Source organism: Bos grunniens, chromosome 5 (genome assembly GCF_055505025.1).
Source record: "Bos grunniens cultivar Pamir isolate PY7600 chromosome 5, Bosgru_T2T1.0, whole genome shotgun sequence".
Classification (NCBI taxonomy): Eukaryota; Metazoa; Chordata; class Mammalia; order Artiodactyla; family Bovidae; genus Bos; species Bos grunniens.
This window is the reverse complement of record NC_141169.1, coordinates 112,328,984-112,348,512: the sequence shown is the minus strand read 5'-3', so window position 1 is coordinate 112,348,512 and position 19,529 is coordinate 112,328,984. Positions and strand designations below refer to the sequence as shown.

Sequence of the window (19,529 nt, the reverse complement as noted above, 5' to 3'; positions counted from 1 at the left end):
TCTCCCTGGGACGCCCTTCCCAGCTTTCAGATCCCACCCCAGGGCATCTCTGGCTCGAAGGGGTGCTGTCGTGTCCCTGTTCCTCAGGTCATGGCTCAGAGCCCTAGTTAGGTCCCTAGCCCCTCATCCAGCACCTGGCTTGGAGGCAGCTCCCCCTGCCAGCTTGTCAAACAAATAACTTGAGGGACAAGACCAGAAAAAAAGAAAAAAACTAGGAGCCGACAAGAAGCAACATAAAATGACTGAGACTTAACATCTTTCCAGGAAATACCCCTCCCAGGAGATGATTTCTGAGTGTTACTGATAAAAATAGGGTGTTTCCTCAGTCTTTACAAGGGACTCACAGGGGCTTTCTTAAAATGTAATGTAAGATGTAGCTAATGGAAAGGAAGCTGAGATGCTGGAAATGGCAACTCATCTGTCAGGAGGCAGCTCTATGATGACTCAGGCTTGTGTCGGGTGGTAACTAGACCACCAGCTTATGCTACTGTCTCAGCACCCAGCACATAGTAGGTGTTCAGTGGAGGGAGGGCAGGCGGGAGAGAGGAAATCATGGAAAGAGAAAATTAGGGACTGATAATGTTAACCCTTGACTCTGGCCAGTGTTTTATGATTGGTGGGTTGTTATTGCCCAGATACCATCACACAATTCTTATGAGACCAGAATAAAGTTTCTTTCTTTTTTGGGGGGAGGGGATTGCACTGGGTCTTCATTGCTACATGTAGGCTTTCTCTAGTTGCGAGTAGGGCTACTCTTCATTGGGGTACGCGGGCTTCTCACTGTGGTGGCTTCTCTCGTTACAGAGCAAGGGCTCTAGAGTGCAGGCTCAGAAGTTGTGATGCATAGGCTTAGTTGCTCCACGGCATATGGAATCTTTCCAGACCAGGGATCGAACCCATGACCCCTGCACTGGCTGGTGGATTTGTATCCACTGTGCCATCAGGGAAGTCCAAGAACTGGGTTTCTTAAGCCTACCTGACAAACTGATGGGCTGAAGCCAAGTCAGGTCAAGTTCAGAGTAAAGGAGGAACTGGGGGCCACAAAAGAAATTTGGGGACCTCGGCAGCAGGAGACCCTGGACCATCTCTCCACAAGGCTCTATGCAGGGGACAACACTCACTGGCTTTATCTCTGGGTAGAGTTGCCAAGTAGATAGAGGATGCCCAGTTAAGTCTGAACTTCAGGCAAACAGTGTTATCATTTTTTAGTATACATCCCAAATATACCTCCTGACTGCCTCCCACAACATTCAGCTCCCTTACTCCAGAGTAGTCTTGGCACCACGGCCGGTGGGCACAGCTGCTGGAAACCAGATAGGGATTCTTTTGGCTCCACCACAGCCTCAGAGAAAAAAAAATCCCTCTTCCGGGACTCATCCCACATCCTTCTGAGAGCTGGTGAGGTCGTCCAAGTCCTCCAGGGCAGAGCGACTGGGATCTTTTGGCCTCTGAAAGGGTAAAACCCTTCATGTTGTGAGTCAGCATGTAGTTGTCCCCAGAACCTGAACACATCACACAGTCCCTACAGGCTGTGTGACCTGAGACAGGCTGCTGATCTCTCTGAGCTTCCATTTCCCCAGTTGGGAAATGAGGTTAACAACCTCAAGTTCTCAGGACAGTGGGGGAGTAAGAAAGCACAACTCAGTCAGGAAACCTGAGTTCTGGCAACCCACCTAGGCATCATCACTGATTTGTGCCTACCTGGAGCTTCCTTCTCTGCTTGTAGGGTAACAGTTCTGGGATTTGCCAAATGCACCCTCCCCACTCTCTGACCATGTGGTATGAGAGAGGTCAACCTCACACCTGGCCCAGGACATAGACCTTGCCCTAGGTCTGGCCAATCAGAGTGCTGCCTCATTTAGGCTACAGTGATTGGCTGAAAAGCAGAGACATTACTTTGCCAACAAAGGTCCATCTAGTCAAGGCTATGGTTTTTCCAGTGGTCATGTATGGATGTGAGAGTTGGACTATGAAGAAAGCTGAATGCCAAAGAATTGATGCTTTTGAACTGTGGTGTTGGAGAAGACTCTTGAGAGTCCCTTGGACTGCAAGGAGCTCCAACCAGTCCATTCTAAAGGATATCAGTCCTGGGTATTCATTGGAAGGAATAATGCTAAAGCTGAAACTCCAATACTTTGGCCACCTCATGCAAAGAGTTGACTCATTGGAAAAGACTCTGATGCTGGGAGGGATTGGGGGCAGGAGGAGAAGGGGACGACAGAGGATGAGATGGCTGGATGGCATCACTGACTCGATGGACGTGACTTCGGGTGAACTCCGGGAGTTGGTGATGGACAGGGAGGCCTGGCGTGCTGCGATTCATAGGGTCGCAAAGAGTCGGACACGACTGAGCGACTGAACTGAACTGAACTGATTGGCTCAGGGATGAGCACATGACCCTTTCCAGCCAATCCAAGCCAACGAGGCTCTCTCCCACTCTGCTTAGAGTGGCTAAGGAAGCAGAGGTGTCTTTCTGTTGAACTGGAGGGAGGAGTTGTGCTCTTCTTCTGCCCATCCCGCTCCAAACCAGAGGAAAGCTGCCATGGATGGAAGTCCTTGGTCAGAGGACTGAGAAGAGCTGTAGGATGGGAGGACACACCGCCTGGTGACATCTTTCAGGATTCTGGATTGAGCGGGTCCTAAAGTCAGAGACCCCTCGACTTTCAGGAAAAGGAATAGTAAGCTTCTTTAAAAAAGGTTCAGAGGCTTCCTGTTCGTATAAACTGAGAGAATCCTGACTGATTTATGACTGACTGGTGTCTGGCTTGTCAACCTGTAGCCTGAGAATCTCTGGTGATTTACCCCCTACCCAGTCCTCCATGTCATCTAGCATCCTGTTTCCATGGAAACGGGTCGGAGTGGTGATCATCATGCTGTCTCTCCCACCCACTTTATTCTATATGCAAATGAAGAATCATCCACACCAGGACTTTCCCTGGAATCTTCCCAGGTCCACACCCACCCAAGGGCCAATTCAGCTAAAAGAAAATGGCCCCAGATGCCCCAGCTCCGCAGGGACACAAAGAAACAGAACAAATATGGAGCTTCCCCTCTGTGCTGGCCCTGGAGCCAAGTCCCAGGGGCTCCAGGACGCAGGCTCGGCCTTGGCCTTGCCCTTGCCCTGGGGCACGCAGGTCCTGGAGTAGACAGACCTATAGAGCCCAGGATAAGTCAGGGTCTAAACTCATAGAACGAAGAGGATTCTACCTAGGCCTGCGGACATGTGCCGTGCTTCCTTGACCAGAGATCATGCACATAGAGCCGTGCAGGAGGTGGGCAGGCAGCAAAGGCTTCTGGAAACAGCCCAGGGGTGACCCTCTCACACCAGTAACCACAGCAAGTCTGCTAGTGGGCACCAGCCTCTGCGGAGATTACATGGGTCGGTAATTGACTTTAGATTTCTCAGCAGATCACGTACATCCCCAGACAGCCCAGGCAGGGCTCCTGAGGCTCCAATTAGGGCTTGGAGACATAGTAGGGCCACAGCTTTGGCCAAGAGCAAATGAAGAAACACAGACTGTAGGAGAAGAGGGTGGCAGACTCTGAGAGTTGCCCACCCAAAGTGCACTCTCTCTCCTTCCAATCTTGCCTAGCCCCAGGGAACAATTCTTGATTGATTTACCCAAATTCAATTATGTTTTCTATTCTCCTAGCTTCCCTTGCAGCTAAGCACAGCCATGAGACCCAGTTCTGGCCAAGTGTGCTGGGATGGGGAAGGATCTAGAAAAGAAAATGTTGTTTTCCAGATCCAAGTAGATACGCACAGCTGGCATAGTCCTGTCTCCCTCCACCCTTTCTGCCTTCAATGCAGACATGACGCCCACAGCTTCAACAGCCACCTTGTGCCCATGAAAAGAAGATCTGGAAAATCACAAGGACGTCAGTCCCCACATCACAGAGCCATCACTGGTAACCGCTGACCTCAGAACGTCATGTTATGTCGGGAAAAACATCCCAGCATTTGCGCTGTGGTCAGATGTCCTGTGAACTTGCAGTCCAATGCATCCCTGACAGATACACCCAGCAAGTTACAGAGAACCAGGATTCAATGCCAGCCCATGGAGCCAAGCTGCCTGGATGCAACTCCTGGCTCTGCCCCTTACCAGGTCTGTCGTGACCTCGGGCAGGTCACTCCCTGTTGCTGTGCTCATCTGTGAAATGGAACTGACCACAGGGCCTCCCTCACAGTGCTAGTTTGAAGATTAGGCCAGATAATGCACAGCATCAGGCCTACAGTGAGTACTCCGCAAACAGTAGATGCTCTTATTTTTTTTTCACCTGGATAATGCCTAAGAGGATTCAATTCCTTTTGCTTTTTAAAGTCCCACTGATGGGCCACTTTGGACAATAGGAACTCTCAGCAAGCAACCACAGAGGGGACAAGCCTACCTGATCTCTTTAGAAAGCTCTAGTTCAGGGATAAGGAACAATTCTTATTGACATTTTGTTGCCCGAGAGCTTGTAAGAGTCGGGTTGGAGAAGCTGCTCCCCACGCACTCTGGGGAGAAGCTGTTTCCAGGGCACGATAGATCCTGGCCCAGCCCCTCCTTCTTCCTCCCTGGCCAAGGTGCAGAGTTCCTGATGTTAGCGCTATTCGTGTTAATATTATTAACGATGACAGAAATTTTTACGAGTCCCCACTGTTTCATTGACAGAGCACATCTGCTTATCTTGAGAATTAATTCAGATCCTGGGCACAGATCAGAGACAGAGCCCTCCCCAGGCCTCTTCTCCTTCCTGTGGTTCCCAGAACCGGGAATCATGCTCACCACTCGAAGGACTCCTGATGAGGGGCTCTCTGAGGGTCAAAAGAACCCAGACCCACCTGGGCATTTGCATAAAATGCAGATGCCTAGGCCCTCTGTACCTGCTGGGTCAGGATCCCCTGGATGAGGCCCCAGAATCTGTAGTTTAACCTGTGCCCCAGTAACCCTGTGGCTCTCTTAATTTCAAGGAGCAGAGAGAAGGGGTACAAGGTTGCACATATGTTTAAGAGCCCATTCCTGATCGGCTCATGCTTATCCTTCAGCAGCTTCACTTTCCACGCCAAGGCCTTCTCCAGGATACCATCATAGTCAAAAGCTTTTAAGGGACATCAGACTCAAGGCCACTCCTGTTCCCTGAGCTCCTCCAAGGCGGGGCCCACACCAGCCATGACCTTGGCAAAGGCACTGGCTCAGACTCATTCTAGAAAGGTCCCTACCAGCCCAGCCCTACAGCCCTGGCTCACCATACCCACCCCTCCTCCCAGACACCAGTCATCAGAATTCTTGGGAAAGACTTTAACAGAGGAACCCAGACCCCTCTCCACAGCTGTCAACGGCCAGTTCATGTGGTTTTATTTTTTTGGTTAAGGGAGGTGGCAGTATTACCAGTATGATGCAGCAAGGGAGATATATAGATAAAGAAAATCTCAAGTTCAATGAGAATGTCATTGAATATTTCATGACCTGCTAATGGACTAAGGCAGAGAAGCATAGCTTAAGTAACACAATGAGGTAGGTTCCACTATTGCCCACTGATGAGTGGGGCTTTGTCCACACTGGAAGAGCCTCTAGTGAGGTGCCCAGGGCCTCACTGTCCCGGGCTGATCAAGCACAGGAAGAAAATGTAATGAGTGACGGAAACAAGACTCCAAGAGATCACTGTAAGATGAAATTAATAACAATAAATGCAAAGGTGGGTATTTGTGTGTTTTTTAAAAAATCACCTGTGTTCAGTTCCAGGGGAGAAGAGGCCTGGCTTGGAGACTGCACACAACCTAGGGGTGGCAGAGAGCGCAGCCCCTCCGCAGGCCACACTGCCACCCGGTCCCAGGAGAGGGCAATCCCTTTTCTCTCCCACAAGTCATCAGTGGGAAGCCGGGGTCCTTCCCCCCGGCCAGGGACCAAGACCGCCTAAAGTAGGTCCGGCAGGGGAGGCCACCTCCCCTCCTTTGACAAACAGTGGGAGAGGCTGGAAACATTCTGTGTGGGGAAGGGGAGACTCGGGGAGGAAATGAGCCGCTTTCGAATGTGTGAAGGCTGTCACGAGTCTTTTGGGGACACCCCTGCCGCAACGGCAATCCACTCCGGTATTCTTGCCTGGAGAGCTCCATGGATGGAAGAACCTAGTGGGCTACAGTTCACGGGGTTGCAAAGAGTCGGACACGACTGAGCCACTAACGCCTCTGGACGGTCAGGGCCCTGCCCCCTCTCTGCCTCATCTCTCAGCACCCACCCACCCATCCCACGGGTCCCTGGGCTCTGACAGCCTCCTCTTCCTCAAACAGCCCCTCCAGGCCCCCTGCGTGCCGTCCCCTCTACTGATGACACCCTCCCCGAACCCCTGCTGGTCAACTCTTACCCCCAGGCCTCTCTTCCTCAGGAAGCTGTATACAAACCCAGTCCATGCCCTCGTGGCCCTCTACACTTTGCTGCAACGGCTTTGGTCCCAAGTAGAATTTATCTAGAACTTTATTATCTGTTTTATATTGTTTCCTAGATCGTGGGCTTTATGAAATCACAGCAGCATCTGTCTTGTTCCTTTCATGTGCTCCCTGCGTAGCACCTGGGGTGCAGCAGGTGCTCAATAAATGCTGACTTTGTCAATGAGTAAGTGTCAAGATCTACCATCGGGCGGGAGCTACAGGAAGACAAATTTCAAACTCCTTGAAAGAACTTTCCAGCACATTAGGCTGGACATGAGTTTGAGCAAACTCCAGGAGACAGTGAAGGACAGGGAAGCCTGGCGTGCTGCAGTCCATGGGGTCGCAAAGAGTTGGACACAACTTAGGGACTGGACAACAAAAGCTGTCCCAGTTTGCAACTGGCTGCCTTGTGAGTTGCCCCTAGTGGCAGCACGCAAGCAGGGCTGACTGGATACAGAGGTGAAGGCTCTGACCTCTGCAGGCACCTTCCAGTGTGGGGGTTCTGTCTCCTCTGTCACTTGAAAAGGGAGCCAGTAATTTGGGGATAAGGAGGAGCAGGGAGGAAGAAAACGTCCTCAGGATGGCAAGCCTGTTGCTCAAGAAACAGGACATTTATAGCTGCAGGCTTGGGTGGGACTGGGTGAGGGGAGCTGGGCTCTGAAGCCCAGGCTTAGGGCTCCCCATCCTGCCTTCTGCACCCACACCATCCCTAGGCACAAAGGACAGGAAGGACCCAGAGTTCCCAGCATCCCACATGGGGCTGTTCATGACTCACAAAAATGTCTCTGTTGAGCCCACTGCCAAGCCAAGACTGGCTACATTACTCCCAGGACCCAGGGCTAAGTGAAAACGTAGGGCCCCTGTTCAAAATGTATTAAGAATTTCAGAACTTCTCTGGTGATACAGTGGTTAAGAGTCTGCCTGCCAATGCAGGAGACGCAGGTTGGATCTCTGGTTCAGGAAGATCACAACTGCTGAGCCCATGTGCTGCAAATACCGAAGCCCAGGCATCTACAGCTATGCTCCGAAATGAGAGAAGCCACCGCAATGAGAACCCCACGCACTACAACCGGAGCCCCTGCTGGCCCAAACTAGAGAAAGCAGGCACACAGCAACAGACTCAGCGCGGCCAAAAGTAAGAAAAAATAATATACAGTGAAATCTTTTTATGAAGAGAATTGCAAATATTACGTGTTAACACACATATACGGAATCTAGAAAAAAGGCATAGATGAAACTGTTTGCAAAGCAGAAATAGAGACACAGACGTAAAGAAGAAATGCACAGACACCCAGGTGGGGAAGGGGTGCGGGGGAGAATCGGGAGATGGGGGTTGACAGAGATATGTTGCTACATATAAAATGGGGCTTCCACGTCTAAAACAGGTAACTAACGAGAACCTCCTGTGTAGCACAGAGAACTCCACTCAGTGCTCTGTGGCGACCTGAATGGGAAGAAAATCCAAAAGAGAGAGAATATATGTATACATATGGCTGATTCACTTTGCTGATACAGCAGAAACCCACACAACACTGTAAAGCAACTATCCTCCAATAAAAAAATTTTCAAAGAAAGAATTCCATTGTGGAAGACCAGCAACCACTAGAAAAAGAAAAAAGAATTTCAAACTGATGAAAGCAGAGCATTAACCCAAGTATGGGGCCCTATGGGGCTGCACATGTACCCAGCCCTCCCTGACCCCCCAGGAGGCTGCTGGCCTGTGGACCCCATCCCCGCCCCGTCTCCACCCCAAAGACCAAGAGAAGATGTCAAACGGAGACCTCGCCACAATGCTGAAGCCAGCCCAGGTCCTTAGACCACTCAGTTTAGATCTTTATTGTCTTTTTTTATAAATATGAGCAGACAGAGGGGAACCGCTAAGCAATAGAGGAGACTCTTCAAGGCAAAAGGGCAGAGCGGGGGCACTCATAGGAGGCAGTCAGCGGAGCCAGCAAAACAAATGACTTCCCTGAAACAGGAGTTACGAAAAATCATCCTAAAATTTGGAACTTCGGCAAAGGAAGGGCAGCATTTCTCGTGATATCATTTGGAGCATTATTTAACAGACCCATCTAAAGATTATTTCATTATCTGGGGGAACACACCTTGGTCTGATTCACTCTTTACTGTTAATTAAAGGTCTGGCTGCTATGAAATTACATGTGAACTTGGAGGTATTTGTAAGTGGTTTCTGCCCAATATAAAAAGATAACCCCAAAGATTACGGTTTTATGACCCTATAAGGCCATTAACCAGCTTTGATTCTAAGCACCTCATATCCCCAGGTTTTTTTTTCCATTGCCTGTTTTTCTGGTTCTGACGATTACCATCCTGCTGATTCCTCATTAATGAGTCGAATAAATCTGTAATATACATGTTCCTTCTAAGATTTGTGTGAGGGTAATTTTTTTTAACTTTCTGGAAATTATACTTTGACTTCAGGATCAGTAAAGCCTAATTTGTATATACGAAGAGATGTGAGTGAATATTGCATCCATAAAAACAAGCTGCTCTGAAAAATAAGAAATTCAAGAGCAACAAGCGATCCTGAGAATTAAAAAGACACAGAGGAGATGAGCACTTGCATTAGGGGCAGTAAATTGAGAAAAGGACATTGTTAGTGATTCAGAAGGCCAAGTCAAGGAATTCTTAGTACAGATGAAATCTGTAAGAGAGGTGAACGAAACATGCAGAGAATAGAGAGATGATGGAAATAACCACTTACTGGGAATTCTAGGAGAGAGCAGAGAAGAATGGCCAGTCACCAAACAAGATACGGAATAATTTTTTTCTGACCTGAAGGATGCACAAGTCTTGAATTCCAAAAGGCCCCACCAGAAGCGATCCTTCACTTAACACCTGCCCTTGTGAAATGTCTGAATTCTGAAGGTAAGGAGAAAACTTTCAAGCTTCTAGCAAAGAAAAAGCAGGTTTCTCCCAACAAAGAAGAACCAGATCTATAGTGGCCTCGGCTGCAATATATGGTGTCGATTTGGACAGTACCACACACAGGGCTCTGAGGGAGAAAAACTTCGAGTCCAGTGCAGTGCAGACAAAAACTGCCCTTCACCCACCAAGGTCAAAGGGATATATGCGTGGACAGGCAAGACTGAAAAACGACACTATCCAAACACCTTTTCTTTTTATTGAGTTGGTCAAAAAGTTCGTTCGGATTTTTCCTTAACATGTGATGGGAAAACCCAAATGAACTCTCTAAAAAACAAAACTACTTAAGGATGTCCTCCAGCCAAACCAAGATGAGAATGAGAAGGAAGAATCTGACAAAGAGGGTGACACAGCTCCCACGTAGGGACCCAGTTTAACTTCTAATTTGGTCTACATCGTCACTGATAATGTGGCTGTGGAACTGAATACAGCGCTGAGGACAGGGTACTGTCACATTCTAAAGAACACCAGTGAGCAACCCACGGCCCTTCAGGACACATCCGCAGAATTCAGTGTGTACATGGTGATACTGACTTCCCATCTCAGCCACGTGCCTGGCCACCCTCCCTGCAACTTCTCAAGGGCATCACACACATATCTTGGCACACACATGTATGCAAATAAATGCACATGCTCTCAAGGTCACTGACACGTGTACACACTCACACACACACTCGTGGGTCTCTAGCCTTTTTGTCCCTGCTTTTCACTTCTGCCATATTGACCATTACTGGGCATGGTTAACACCTGTCTATCTTCCAGCTGTTGTGTGTGCGTCACCTCCTCAGGCAAGTCGTCAAATCCCCAAGCCCCCAGCCTGGCCCAAAGATGCTGTCAGAGAATCATAACTCTTTCCCAGGGCCCTGGTCTCAGCATGTGGCATGCTCACCCATGTAGCTGCTGAATGCCTCTCTCCAGATGGTACTTGGGAAGGATAAAGTTTATGTCTAGATTTGCCATCCTTCCTGCCCTGCATTGAAGACAGTGCTGACACTTAGTAGGAGCTCAGTCAACTGCTGACTGTGGAATGAATGTGTGGATGGGCCACCAGCCTGGCTTAACCCAGGAAAGGAAGGACAAGGCACAGAGCAGAATCCAAGATGCTCCAAACAGTTTAAGTTGTCCCCTGACCTCTTTCTGACTATAGCTAACATCTTGGCAGAAATAACCACAGTTTGGAGTCAGACAGTAGAGTCTGTGCTGGATCTCTAACTTGCTAAGTGATCTAGGATGATAATAATAATAGCTCACATTTGTTGGGTGCTCACTTTAATGGAGCTGGCCTTCGTTATACATTATCCCCATTTCACAGATGAGGACACTGAGGTTTAGAGAGGTTAAGTAGCTTTCTTAAGGTCACAGTTAGTTAGTGTAAAACAGATCCAGTATCAGTTGACAGCGCAGGAAGACACACAGTTCACCAGAATGAGGGGGAAGGAATGTCTGTTTGTCCAGGCCATTCAGGGAAGGGACATCATTCCTTCCATCAGAGAGGCCCAGGAAGAATCCAGACAATAACACACAGCTTCTTCATTATTACCCAGAAGCCCCAGAGATTATTTACACGATGTCTGGCATGCATCAGGGGCTAGGACCTGTCTGATATGATCTACCTACCCTGCCATGACAATGAAGAAATCCAGTCGGTTCCATGTGTCCCCAAGGTAGCACTTCTTGCCAAAAATGCCCAGGGCCACCATCTTGAGCACCATCTCCATGGCAAAGAAGACAAAGATGAAGTCATCGAAGACCTGCAGGGGCAGGAGGAAGACAAGAAGCAAGGGACAGCGTGAGGTCCCAGATCAGGACGCAGCGTTGGAGCCACGGTGTGAGGTGGGAACATGGGGATGGACACCCGGGCCCAGGGAGAGACCTGGAAACATCTTCTCCTGGTCCGGGAGAGAACCTCAGAGATCCTAGTCCAAGGCATTCATTTCACAGAGGAGGAGACTGCCCAGGGTTTTCCAGCCCCCTCTATTTGTTCCCTAAAAGCAAGCATAATGACAAGGGACCCAGATGGGAGTGGGCAAAGGGGGGTCTCCCTAATAATTGCCATGCCCTGGGCTAGACCTTTGTCCTGCATTCTCTCTTCAGTTCTCTGAGTGACTCCTTGAATGCTGCCATTTTACAGATGAGGAACCGGGATCTCAGACTGCTTCAGAAACTCGCCACAGTTCCCACAGCAGTGAAGGGAAGAAATGACACTCAGGTCTCCCTGACTCCTAAACACACACGGAAGGAGCTTTCTCAAAACAGGCCTGACACCTGCAGTGGGCACAGGTCCCTGTGATGTCTTCCTCTGCTCGGAAAGGAAGGCCCCAAATATGGCCACAATCACGGGCTCTGTGAGCGTCTATTTGCTGAGGATGGGACCTGGGTGGAATCCCTCTTTCCAGAATCAATGAAGGTTGAAGACAATTCAATTCAGCAAATGGACACTGAGCACCTTCTCTGGGTAGCTCATAGGCTGAGTGTTGGGGGCCCAGAGATGAATGCTCGCTAAATTCACCACCTAGTAGGGAAGCCAGTCTAGTACTCACTGAGGTTAATAATGGGTTCTAACTCCACCCAGGACCCTGGGGCCGGCCCAGGAGCTTGTTACCCACTTGGACCCCAGACCCACCTCAGAGATTCTAATTCTGTAGGTTTTGTATGGGCCAGGGGTCTGGATCTTGAACATGTACCCCCAAAGGAATCGGAGAAACTGGGCTGCTTGGGAACCTCTGAGTCCTGTGGGAACACAGGAAGCAGAGGGCAGTTCCTCTCAGGAGGAATCTGAGTTTCTAAGGGAGACAGAATTAGATGTTTCCACATCTGTAAAATGGGTATAGACCTAACACCCTGCACTATAGGTGTACATGTGCCACAGGGGCCAAAGGTCAGGCCTCCACCTGGGATCTCTGTGAGATGAGAATAGGAGAGGTCCAGGAGGCGGCTCCTAACGGCATCAGCATAGTGATGGAGCTCGGCCTTTATCCCGATCACTGGGCGTGAAGGGCAAGGCCTTCTTCAGGGAGTGTCAGGTCACTTGTGCTTTACTGGATAGTGGGTTGGGGATGGGGAGACCAGGAGGAAGTTGGAGATGGGAGAAAAGGAAGGGCATGGACTAGGGCAGAGGCCTCGAGACAGAGAGGAGAGGACGGGAGGGAGAGAGGATGGAAGAGACGCAGGTAGGACCAGCTGGCAGTGAGTGGGAGGGGCGGGGCGGGGCCTAGCTAGGATGGGCGGGGCCTGAGGGCGGGGCGGGGCGGGGCCTGAGGGCGGGGCGGGGCGGGGCAGCCGACCTCACCTGCAGGATCTTGCAGCGCTCTGACAGGCAGTCCATGTCGTCGCACGGCTGGTACATGCCGAGGGTCACGCAGTTCAGCAGGATCACCAGCATGCTGATACATTCAAACCACGTGCGCACCAAGTCAAGGACACAACAGCTGGGGGGCCACTCCCCCACCACCAACACAGATATCCACCCCATTGCCCCCCAGGTGCCTCCCCTGGTGGGTCAGTGCCTATATTTTCAAAGACCTTTTAAACAGCCTACCCCGACTCCTCACAACAGACATGGCCAAACCCACCAGAGAACCTGAACTCCACTAAGCCACCATCTGCCAGGATGCCCTCCCCATGGCCCTCCCCTGACCTCTTTGCCCCAGCCTGAACTTCCCCAGAACCAGAAAGGAAGAGGTCCCCAGAGACCTGACTGGGGGACCATCTCCAGACTCTCCCAGCCTCTCTAACTCTGATTTTCTTCCTCTGACTGTCACTGCCTCCCTTCTCTGACCATCCCTCCCCTCCTCCACCCACACCCCCTCCATCTCTACCCAAGCCCTGGAGCTGAACCCTGCAGAGCGTCCATCCAGCATGGCTAAGACTGGCCAGACACCCTGTACTTCTCTCCTCTCCTGTGGCTGGGTTACAGCCCATTGCCAGACTCCAGCAGGTCTGTGCCTGGGCTCCCCCCAACCCCTGCACAAGTCAGGGTGGGGCTCAGCCTCCTCAGGCCTGTCCAGGCAGAAAGGCTCCTGCAGCCAGCAGCCTGGGCCAGGCCTCAAGGGCACATGCTTAGACGCGGGTGAGTGGGCTTTCCAGGCCAGGCTGCTCTCCTCTCTAACACCTTGCTCCTTCCTGGCTGGTTCCTGCTCAATCTTAGAACACAGCCCACTGATGTTCAGCCCCATCCCTCCCTCCCAAACCTAGAATCCCCAAGCCCCCAAGGGAATCAGGGGAGCCAGAACCCAGAAGGGCCCGAGGGCCTGGGTCATTCATGGGTCAACTTGCTGACAGGCTCATTGTCTTTATCCAAGGCTAGAACCTACATTCCAAGGGGACAGGGGGGTGGCATTCATGCCCCAACAGTGCCAAGCATCTAGGAGGAGCAAAATAAATGTCTGTCTGATTGAGTAAACCTCTCTAGGTGCTGCCCACTCTGACACCCAAAGATTCTTGAGTGTCCCCACATGAAAGCTCTGCCCCCTCAATTTCAAAGCCCTTTCTCTGAGCTCGGATGCAGCAACGCCAGTCAGACTCTCAGCCAGACCCCACCCAGCAGTGGGGTGAGGATCTCTTGCTTAATGGAAGATTGACCTGGTTTCCTTGGCAACCGCTTCCCTCCCATCCCCGGTCCTTGCTCACCTTGGGATACTGCCTTCCCTCCCGCCTCCCTGTCAGACCCTCCTTGCCCCAACTCTGCTCCTTCCTGCCCCCTCAAACCTCTGCCACTCTCCCGCCACAGCCTGTAATTAACTTCAGTCGTTGCCAGGGCCCCCTTCTAGCCTGAGCATCGCTCCAGCAGCAGCTTCATCATTAATTAACTTTTTTGAAGTTCAAACGTTCTAATTACCAGCAAACGTCCCCCATCCTCTTTGCCTTTTCCCCTGGCCTGTCGTGCTCTCTCTCCTTCCAGCCACCTCTTCTGCTCCCTTTGCCCTTCCTGCCAGCTTCAAGTTCAAAGTGCACTTGGCAGGTGTCTTCCAGGAACCTGGCACTCCCACTTCTTCCTAACCAAGGCCCTGAGCAGTGGGGGTCAGCAGACCCATTTTACGGATTAGGAAAACTGAGGTTCAGAGAAATGAGGGGCCTCTCCCAGCTCACACAGCTGGGAAGCGCTGGAGCTGAGATTCACCCCAGACCTGCTCTCCTCTGTGCTGCAGGGCTTGTCTCTGCCCGTGTCTTTCCTTGCCAGCCTCTGAGGCCTCAGCTCATCTCCAGCACCTCTCACCTGAGCCCTGCCCAGCCTCCCTGCTGGCCTCCAGCTCTGGTCTCTGCCGCTCCAATCTGCCCTGCATACAATCCCGAGGTGTTTGTTGTGTGGCCAATACTATCCAAGCTCTTTGCAAGCATTATCGCATTTAATCCTCCAGCCCTATTACAAGCCCCAGTTACAAGTGAGGAAACAGAGTCACAAAGGGGAACACAATTTTGCCCAAGGACCCTAGCTGGAAAAAGGCAGAGCTGAGCTACAAAAACAGAGCCTGCTGTTCTTGCCCCATTTCGTCATCGCCAAATTAATCTGGCTGAAGTCCAATTCTGATTAGACCTCTCCCCTATTCAAAAGCCTTCCAGCCTCCCTAGCCTGACACCCACAGCCTCCTACACTCTGACCTCAATGAACTCTTCTGGCCTCTCCCGCCAGCCTTGGCATGCACTGAACTTCTTGCTGTCCCCAATTATACCCTTTGAATGAGATATGCATGCATACCTTTCTACCAACATGCATATCTTTCTACCAACTTTACCAGGCAAACTCCTACTCATCCTTCACAGCCCAGGTCATCTGTCACCTCTTCTGGAAGCTTTCCTGAAGCACCTTTCCCCACTCACTTAGTGGTGGCTCAGCCTCCTTCCCAAAGTGCTCCCCACCCACCTGGTCTAGCTCATATTGCGTTAATGAACTTGGCAGTAGTCATGACTACTGCCTGCCAGGCCCCTAGGGACATGGCCCTAATTCTTCTCATAGCCCACAGGGAGCAGATGGAGAAATGGCCTGGAGAGCTGGAATGACCTGGCCAAGGTCACAGTCAATGAGATGCCCGAACGGTCTGACTTAGTGGTGCCGGAGCCGCTGCCACAGGGCCACCTCTGGTGCACGTCCCTCGAAAGGGGCAGATGGAGCGGCTTTCACCTCTAGATGGCTCAGCTTCAGGGATGGACAGTCTCAGCCCTGCCCCAAGGCACTCAGGGAAATCCCAGATGGCAGGGCTGGGCCCTTTCCAGGAGCCTGCGAGGCTCAGAAGTCAGGCCAGAGCTGGCATCGCTGTCTGCAGATCCTGACACACTCCCCACTGGCTCGGGGATCAAAGGCATAAGCCCTCCTTGAAGTTAAACCAGACCACGTGGCGCGGGGAAGGAGAGTGGTGGAAGGCGTGAAGGGCCTGGCCCAGCGCCCAGAGCTGCCATCGTTAGTCACAAGCACCAGGAAATTCTGAAAGCCGTCAAGCAGAGCTCCGGGACTCTGGGACAGCACAAGAGAGGACAGAGGCCCAGAGAGGGTGGTACAGGATTGCTGGGTAACAGGGCAGGCTGGGGCCTGGGTGCCAGCTCCAGGTGGGAAGCTGGTGTGAAGCTCAGGGCCCCGCCGGCACCCAAGGCTCTGTGGTTAGGGCCCTGCCACTCTGCCCCCTTGGCCGCCCAGACCCTCACGCCTCTCCAGGTGACCTTTGCCACAGAACAACCCCATCCCGGCCCTCAGAGAGCCCCTGATCCCATCCCCACTGCACAGAGGGGACACAGAGGGGCAGAGAGCATCCCAGGGACATGATGACCCTGGAGCAGAAGTGACCCTCAAGAAAGAGACTCCCCAGCCACAGGGTCCCTGAGCTTTTCACTTTTCTAATGAAATAGCAAATATTAATAATATGTCATTTAAACCTTACAGTAAGCACATGAGGAAGGGACCCCAGAGGCCCCAGAACACAGAACCCATGTGATCGTGGACAAGAACCAGGGCTTGTCATGTATGTGCAACAGGGAAGCCCCTATCCTTGTCCACCTCTTCTATAACAGGGTCCAGGGTTTCTCATTCTTTGACTTTGGGCGAAAAAAAAAAGCCACCTCACCAGCAAAGGACTGAGAATCTCAGACTGGTGTTATCTGCTGATTACTTAACATGACCTTGAGTAAGGACAAGAGATGCGATCACAAACCCTTTAGACCATGGCTGCCTCCCAAGGACTGAACCTTCATTCACAGGCTTTAAATACAATCAATCAACAACTTGGAGAGTCGTCCTTCACCTTCAGCCGAGTCCCCTCAACTGGCAGGTGCTACTGTTACCCCATTTTACAGATGAGGAAACTGAGGCACCAGCATTGGCTCCAGGGCTCCAGCCACAGCCACCTAGGGTCATACCATGGCTGGTATGTGGCAAAGTCAGGATTTGAACATGCTTCTCCTGACTCCAAACCCCATGTTCTCAGCCACATGCTGTGGCCTCAGGGAACAGGGCCTGGACTGGCACATGCTCAGTGGAATATTTGCTTTTCCCTTCCGACTGGGAGACTTCCCTGGTGGCTTAGACGGTAAAGCATCTGCCTACAATGCGGGAGACCCGGGTTCAATCCCTGTGTCGGGAAGATCTCCTGGAGAAGGAAATGGCAATCCACTCCAGTGTTCTTGCTTGGAAAACCCCATGGACAGAGGAGCCTGGTAGGCTACAGTCCATGGGGTCGCAAAGAGTCAGACACGACTGAGCGACTTCACTCACTCACTCACTCACTCTGACTGGGAAGGAAGGAGATGGTGGAGGAGAGGATGGGAGAGGAAGCCAGTGAGGAGAGGGTGCCAGCCTCAAAGTCCCCAGCAAGAGCTGAGCCAGACCAGGACCATCTCCACCCCATGCCTGGCTGCTGTCTTAAGAAGCTGGGGTGTCACCTGGTAGGACAGAGCCACCAGCAAAGCTACAATGCCAGGGGCCCCCTTGAACCCGCCACTTCCTAAAGAGAAGAGTGACTGGCTGGGCAATGTCCAGAGCCCAACCAGGCCCCTCAGGGCAGCCTCCTCTTCAGGAACCAGAACCAGAGGCCTGCACGGTTACCATGGCAACCACCACCCTCCATCCTGCAGGCTCAGCTGACAGTCATGGTTTCTGCAATTCCAGGGGGCTCTGGGAGGGTAGGTAGGGGATGGGAGTGCTCGGTTTGGCTGGGGCAGCCAAGTTTGTTTTTATTTTTGTCAAATCTGAAATCAGATCCATTTCCCAGTGTGTACTTCGGTTGTCTAAATAAATCAAGTGGAGGAAGCAAGCTGGGAGCTACATCCTCCTAGACCAGGGAGGCAGGGAAGGTGAGCCTGCCCCTATACAGAGCTCCCTCCTCTGTCTGTCTCCAGGGCATCCAAGGATGGGCACCCAGGCCTCAGGCCTTCATAGACCAGGGCCCGAGCTTCCAGACCCTTGTTCTTGGGCCAGCTCTGTGCTCTTCCAAGGCCAGGTTCACAGGCATCCATGGAACACCTACTGGATACCTGACCTGTGAATCAGTGTATTGAGATGAGCCAGGCTGGAGGTGCCCAGAGTGCTTACCTGTTCTAGGACCTGCCATGGTCTGAGGCCACGTAGTATGCACTGTACTAGAAGTGGCTACCATCCTGAATGTTAGCTGTGCTTCAGGCCCTGGGCTTTAAGGAGGAGATCCATTCACTTACTCATTCACTCCACTTATCTTTATGAGGCACAACCACTCTGGAAAGCTGCTTGGCAGCATTTATTAAAACTAAACAGAGGGCTTCTCTGGGGATCCAATGGTTAAGAACCCACCTGCTAAAACAGAGGACATGGGCTCAATTCTTGATCTAGGAAGGTTCCACATGCCACAGGGTAACAGCCATGTGCCACCAACCACTGAGCCCTCACTCTCGAGCCCATAACTCCTGAGCCCATGTGCCACAACTACAGAAGCCTGAGCACCCTCTAGCCTGGGCTCCACAGCAAGAGAAGCCACCGCAACAAGTAGCCCACGCACCGTGACTAGAGAGCAGCCCCCACTCTCCACAACTAGAGAAAGCCCTGTGCAGCAGTGAAGCCCAGGCACAGCCAAAAATTAAATAAATAAGTATTTTTTAAAAAAGAAGGGTGACTTTAAAAAACATAAGCCCATGCTAGGATCCAACTGTGCCACTCTTGGGTCCACGCCCCCCAGAGAAATGCCCAAATAAGTCCACAAAAAAGCACGTGTTACCTTTAACAGTCCCAACTTGGGAACAATCTAAGTGGCCATTGACAGGAGAATGAGTCGGGCAGGAGATTTCAACTGGAGATGATTTGGGCCCCCGGGGGGACATGCGGCCATGTCTGGAGACGTTTTGGGTTGTCACAACTGGGTTTTGAAGGAGGCTCTTGGTATCTGGTGGATGGAGACCAAGGATGCCGCTCAACGCACCACAATGCACAGAGCAGCCTCACCACAAAGAATTCTCCAGCCTGAAATGCCCACAGTGCCAAGGCTGAGAAACTGCGACACATTTCCTTTGATGGAACACTACTCAGTGACCTAAAAGAACACGCTACCACAGCTGCGTGGATGGAGCGGCCAGACCTGACAGTGGTAACAGGAGCCAGAAGAGCAAAGAGCGTCCAAGTCATACGAAGTGAAAACCCAGGCAAAGCGAAGCGACAGTGAGAGAGGGCAGCAACTCTAGAGGAGAGAGAGTTCATCCCGGGTGGAGTGAGGGAGCCTGCGAGGGCTGGAGATGTCCTTCTTGGACGGAGTGAGGTCACAGGAGTGTGTTTACATGGAAAAATGCCTTGAGCTAGACATTAAGATTTGCGAGCTCTACTGCATGCACATTTTATCACAATGAAAAGTGTAACAAAAAGTGATGCCGAGCTACAGCTATAGGGAAATATAAAATGCAACAATTAAAAAGCCACAACCCCTGCTGGGGCACTGGCTGTCAGGGACCCCCCAGAAGACCTTCACCACAACCTGCAAAGGAGCGGTGTCACCCCTGTTCCACAGACTTGCCCGAGGCCACAGCAAGGGACGGAACGGGGATCTGAACCTCGCAGCATCCTGTCTTCGTTTAAGAATTTCTTCTGTCCGAGCCCACGGCAACCTTGGAAGATGGGCATGGCAGACATCATTCCACCCACTTTACAGATATGAAAATGAAGGTCCCAGGACTTCACTAGCGATCCAGTGGTTAAGACTCCCCGCTTCCACTGAAAGGGGCATGTATTTGA

The 19,529-nt window shown here is 51.5% G+C and overlaps 1 protein-coding gene across 1 annotated transcript in view; it reads right to left on the bottom strand.

The window, feature by feature from the left end:
- The window catches only part of CACNA1I (calcium voltage-gated channel subunit alpha1 I), a 116,490-nt gene that overhangs the window by 84,835 nt on the left and 12,126 nt on the right, over nt 1–19,529 (bottom strand). The window contains exons 2-3 of the mRNA XM_086402931.1: nt 12,645–12,756; nt 10,973–11,106 (exon numbers count right to left, since the gene is read on the bottom strand). Coding sequence (XP_086259057.1) covers nt 10,973–11,106; nt 12,645–12,756 — 246 coding nt within the window. The remainder of the gene's footprint in view (nt 1–10,972; nt 11,107–12,644; nt 12,757–19,529) is intronic.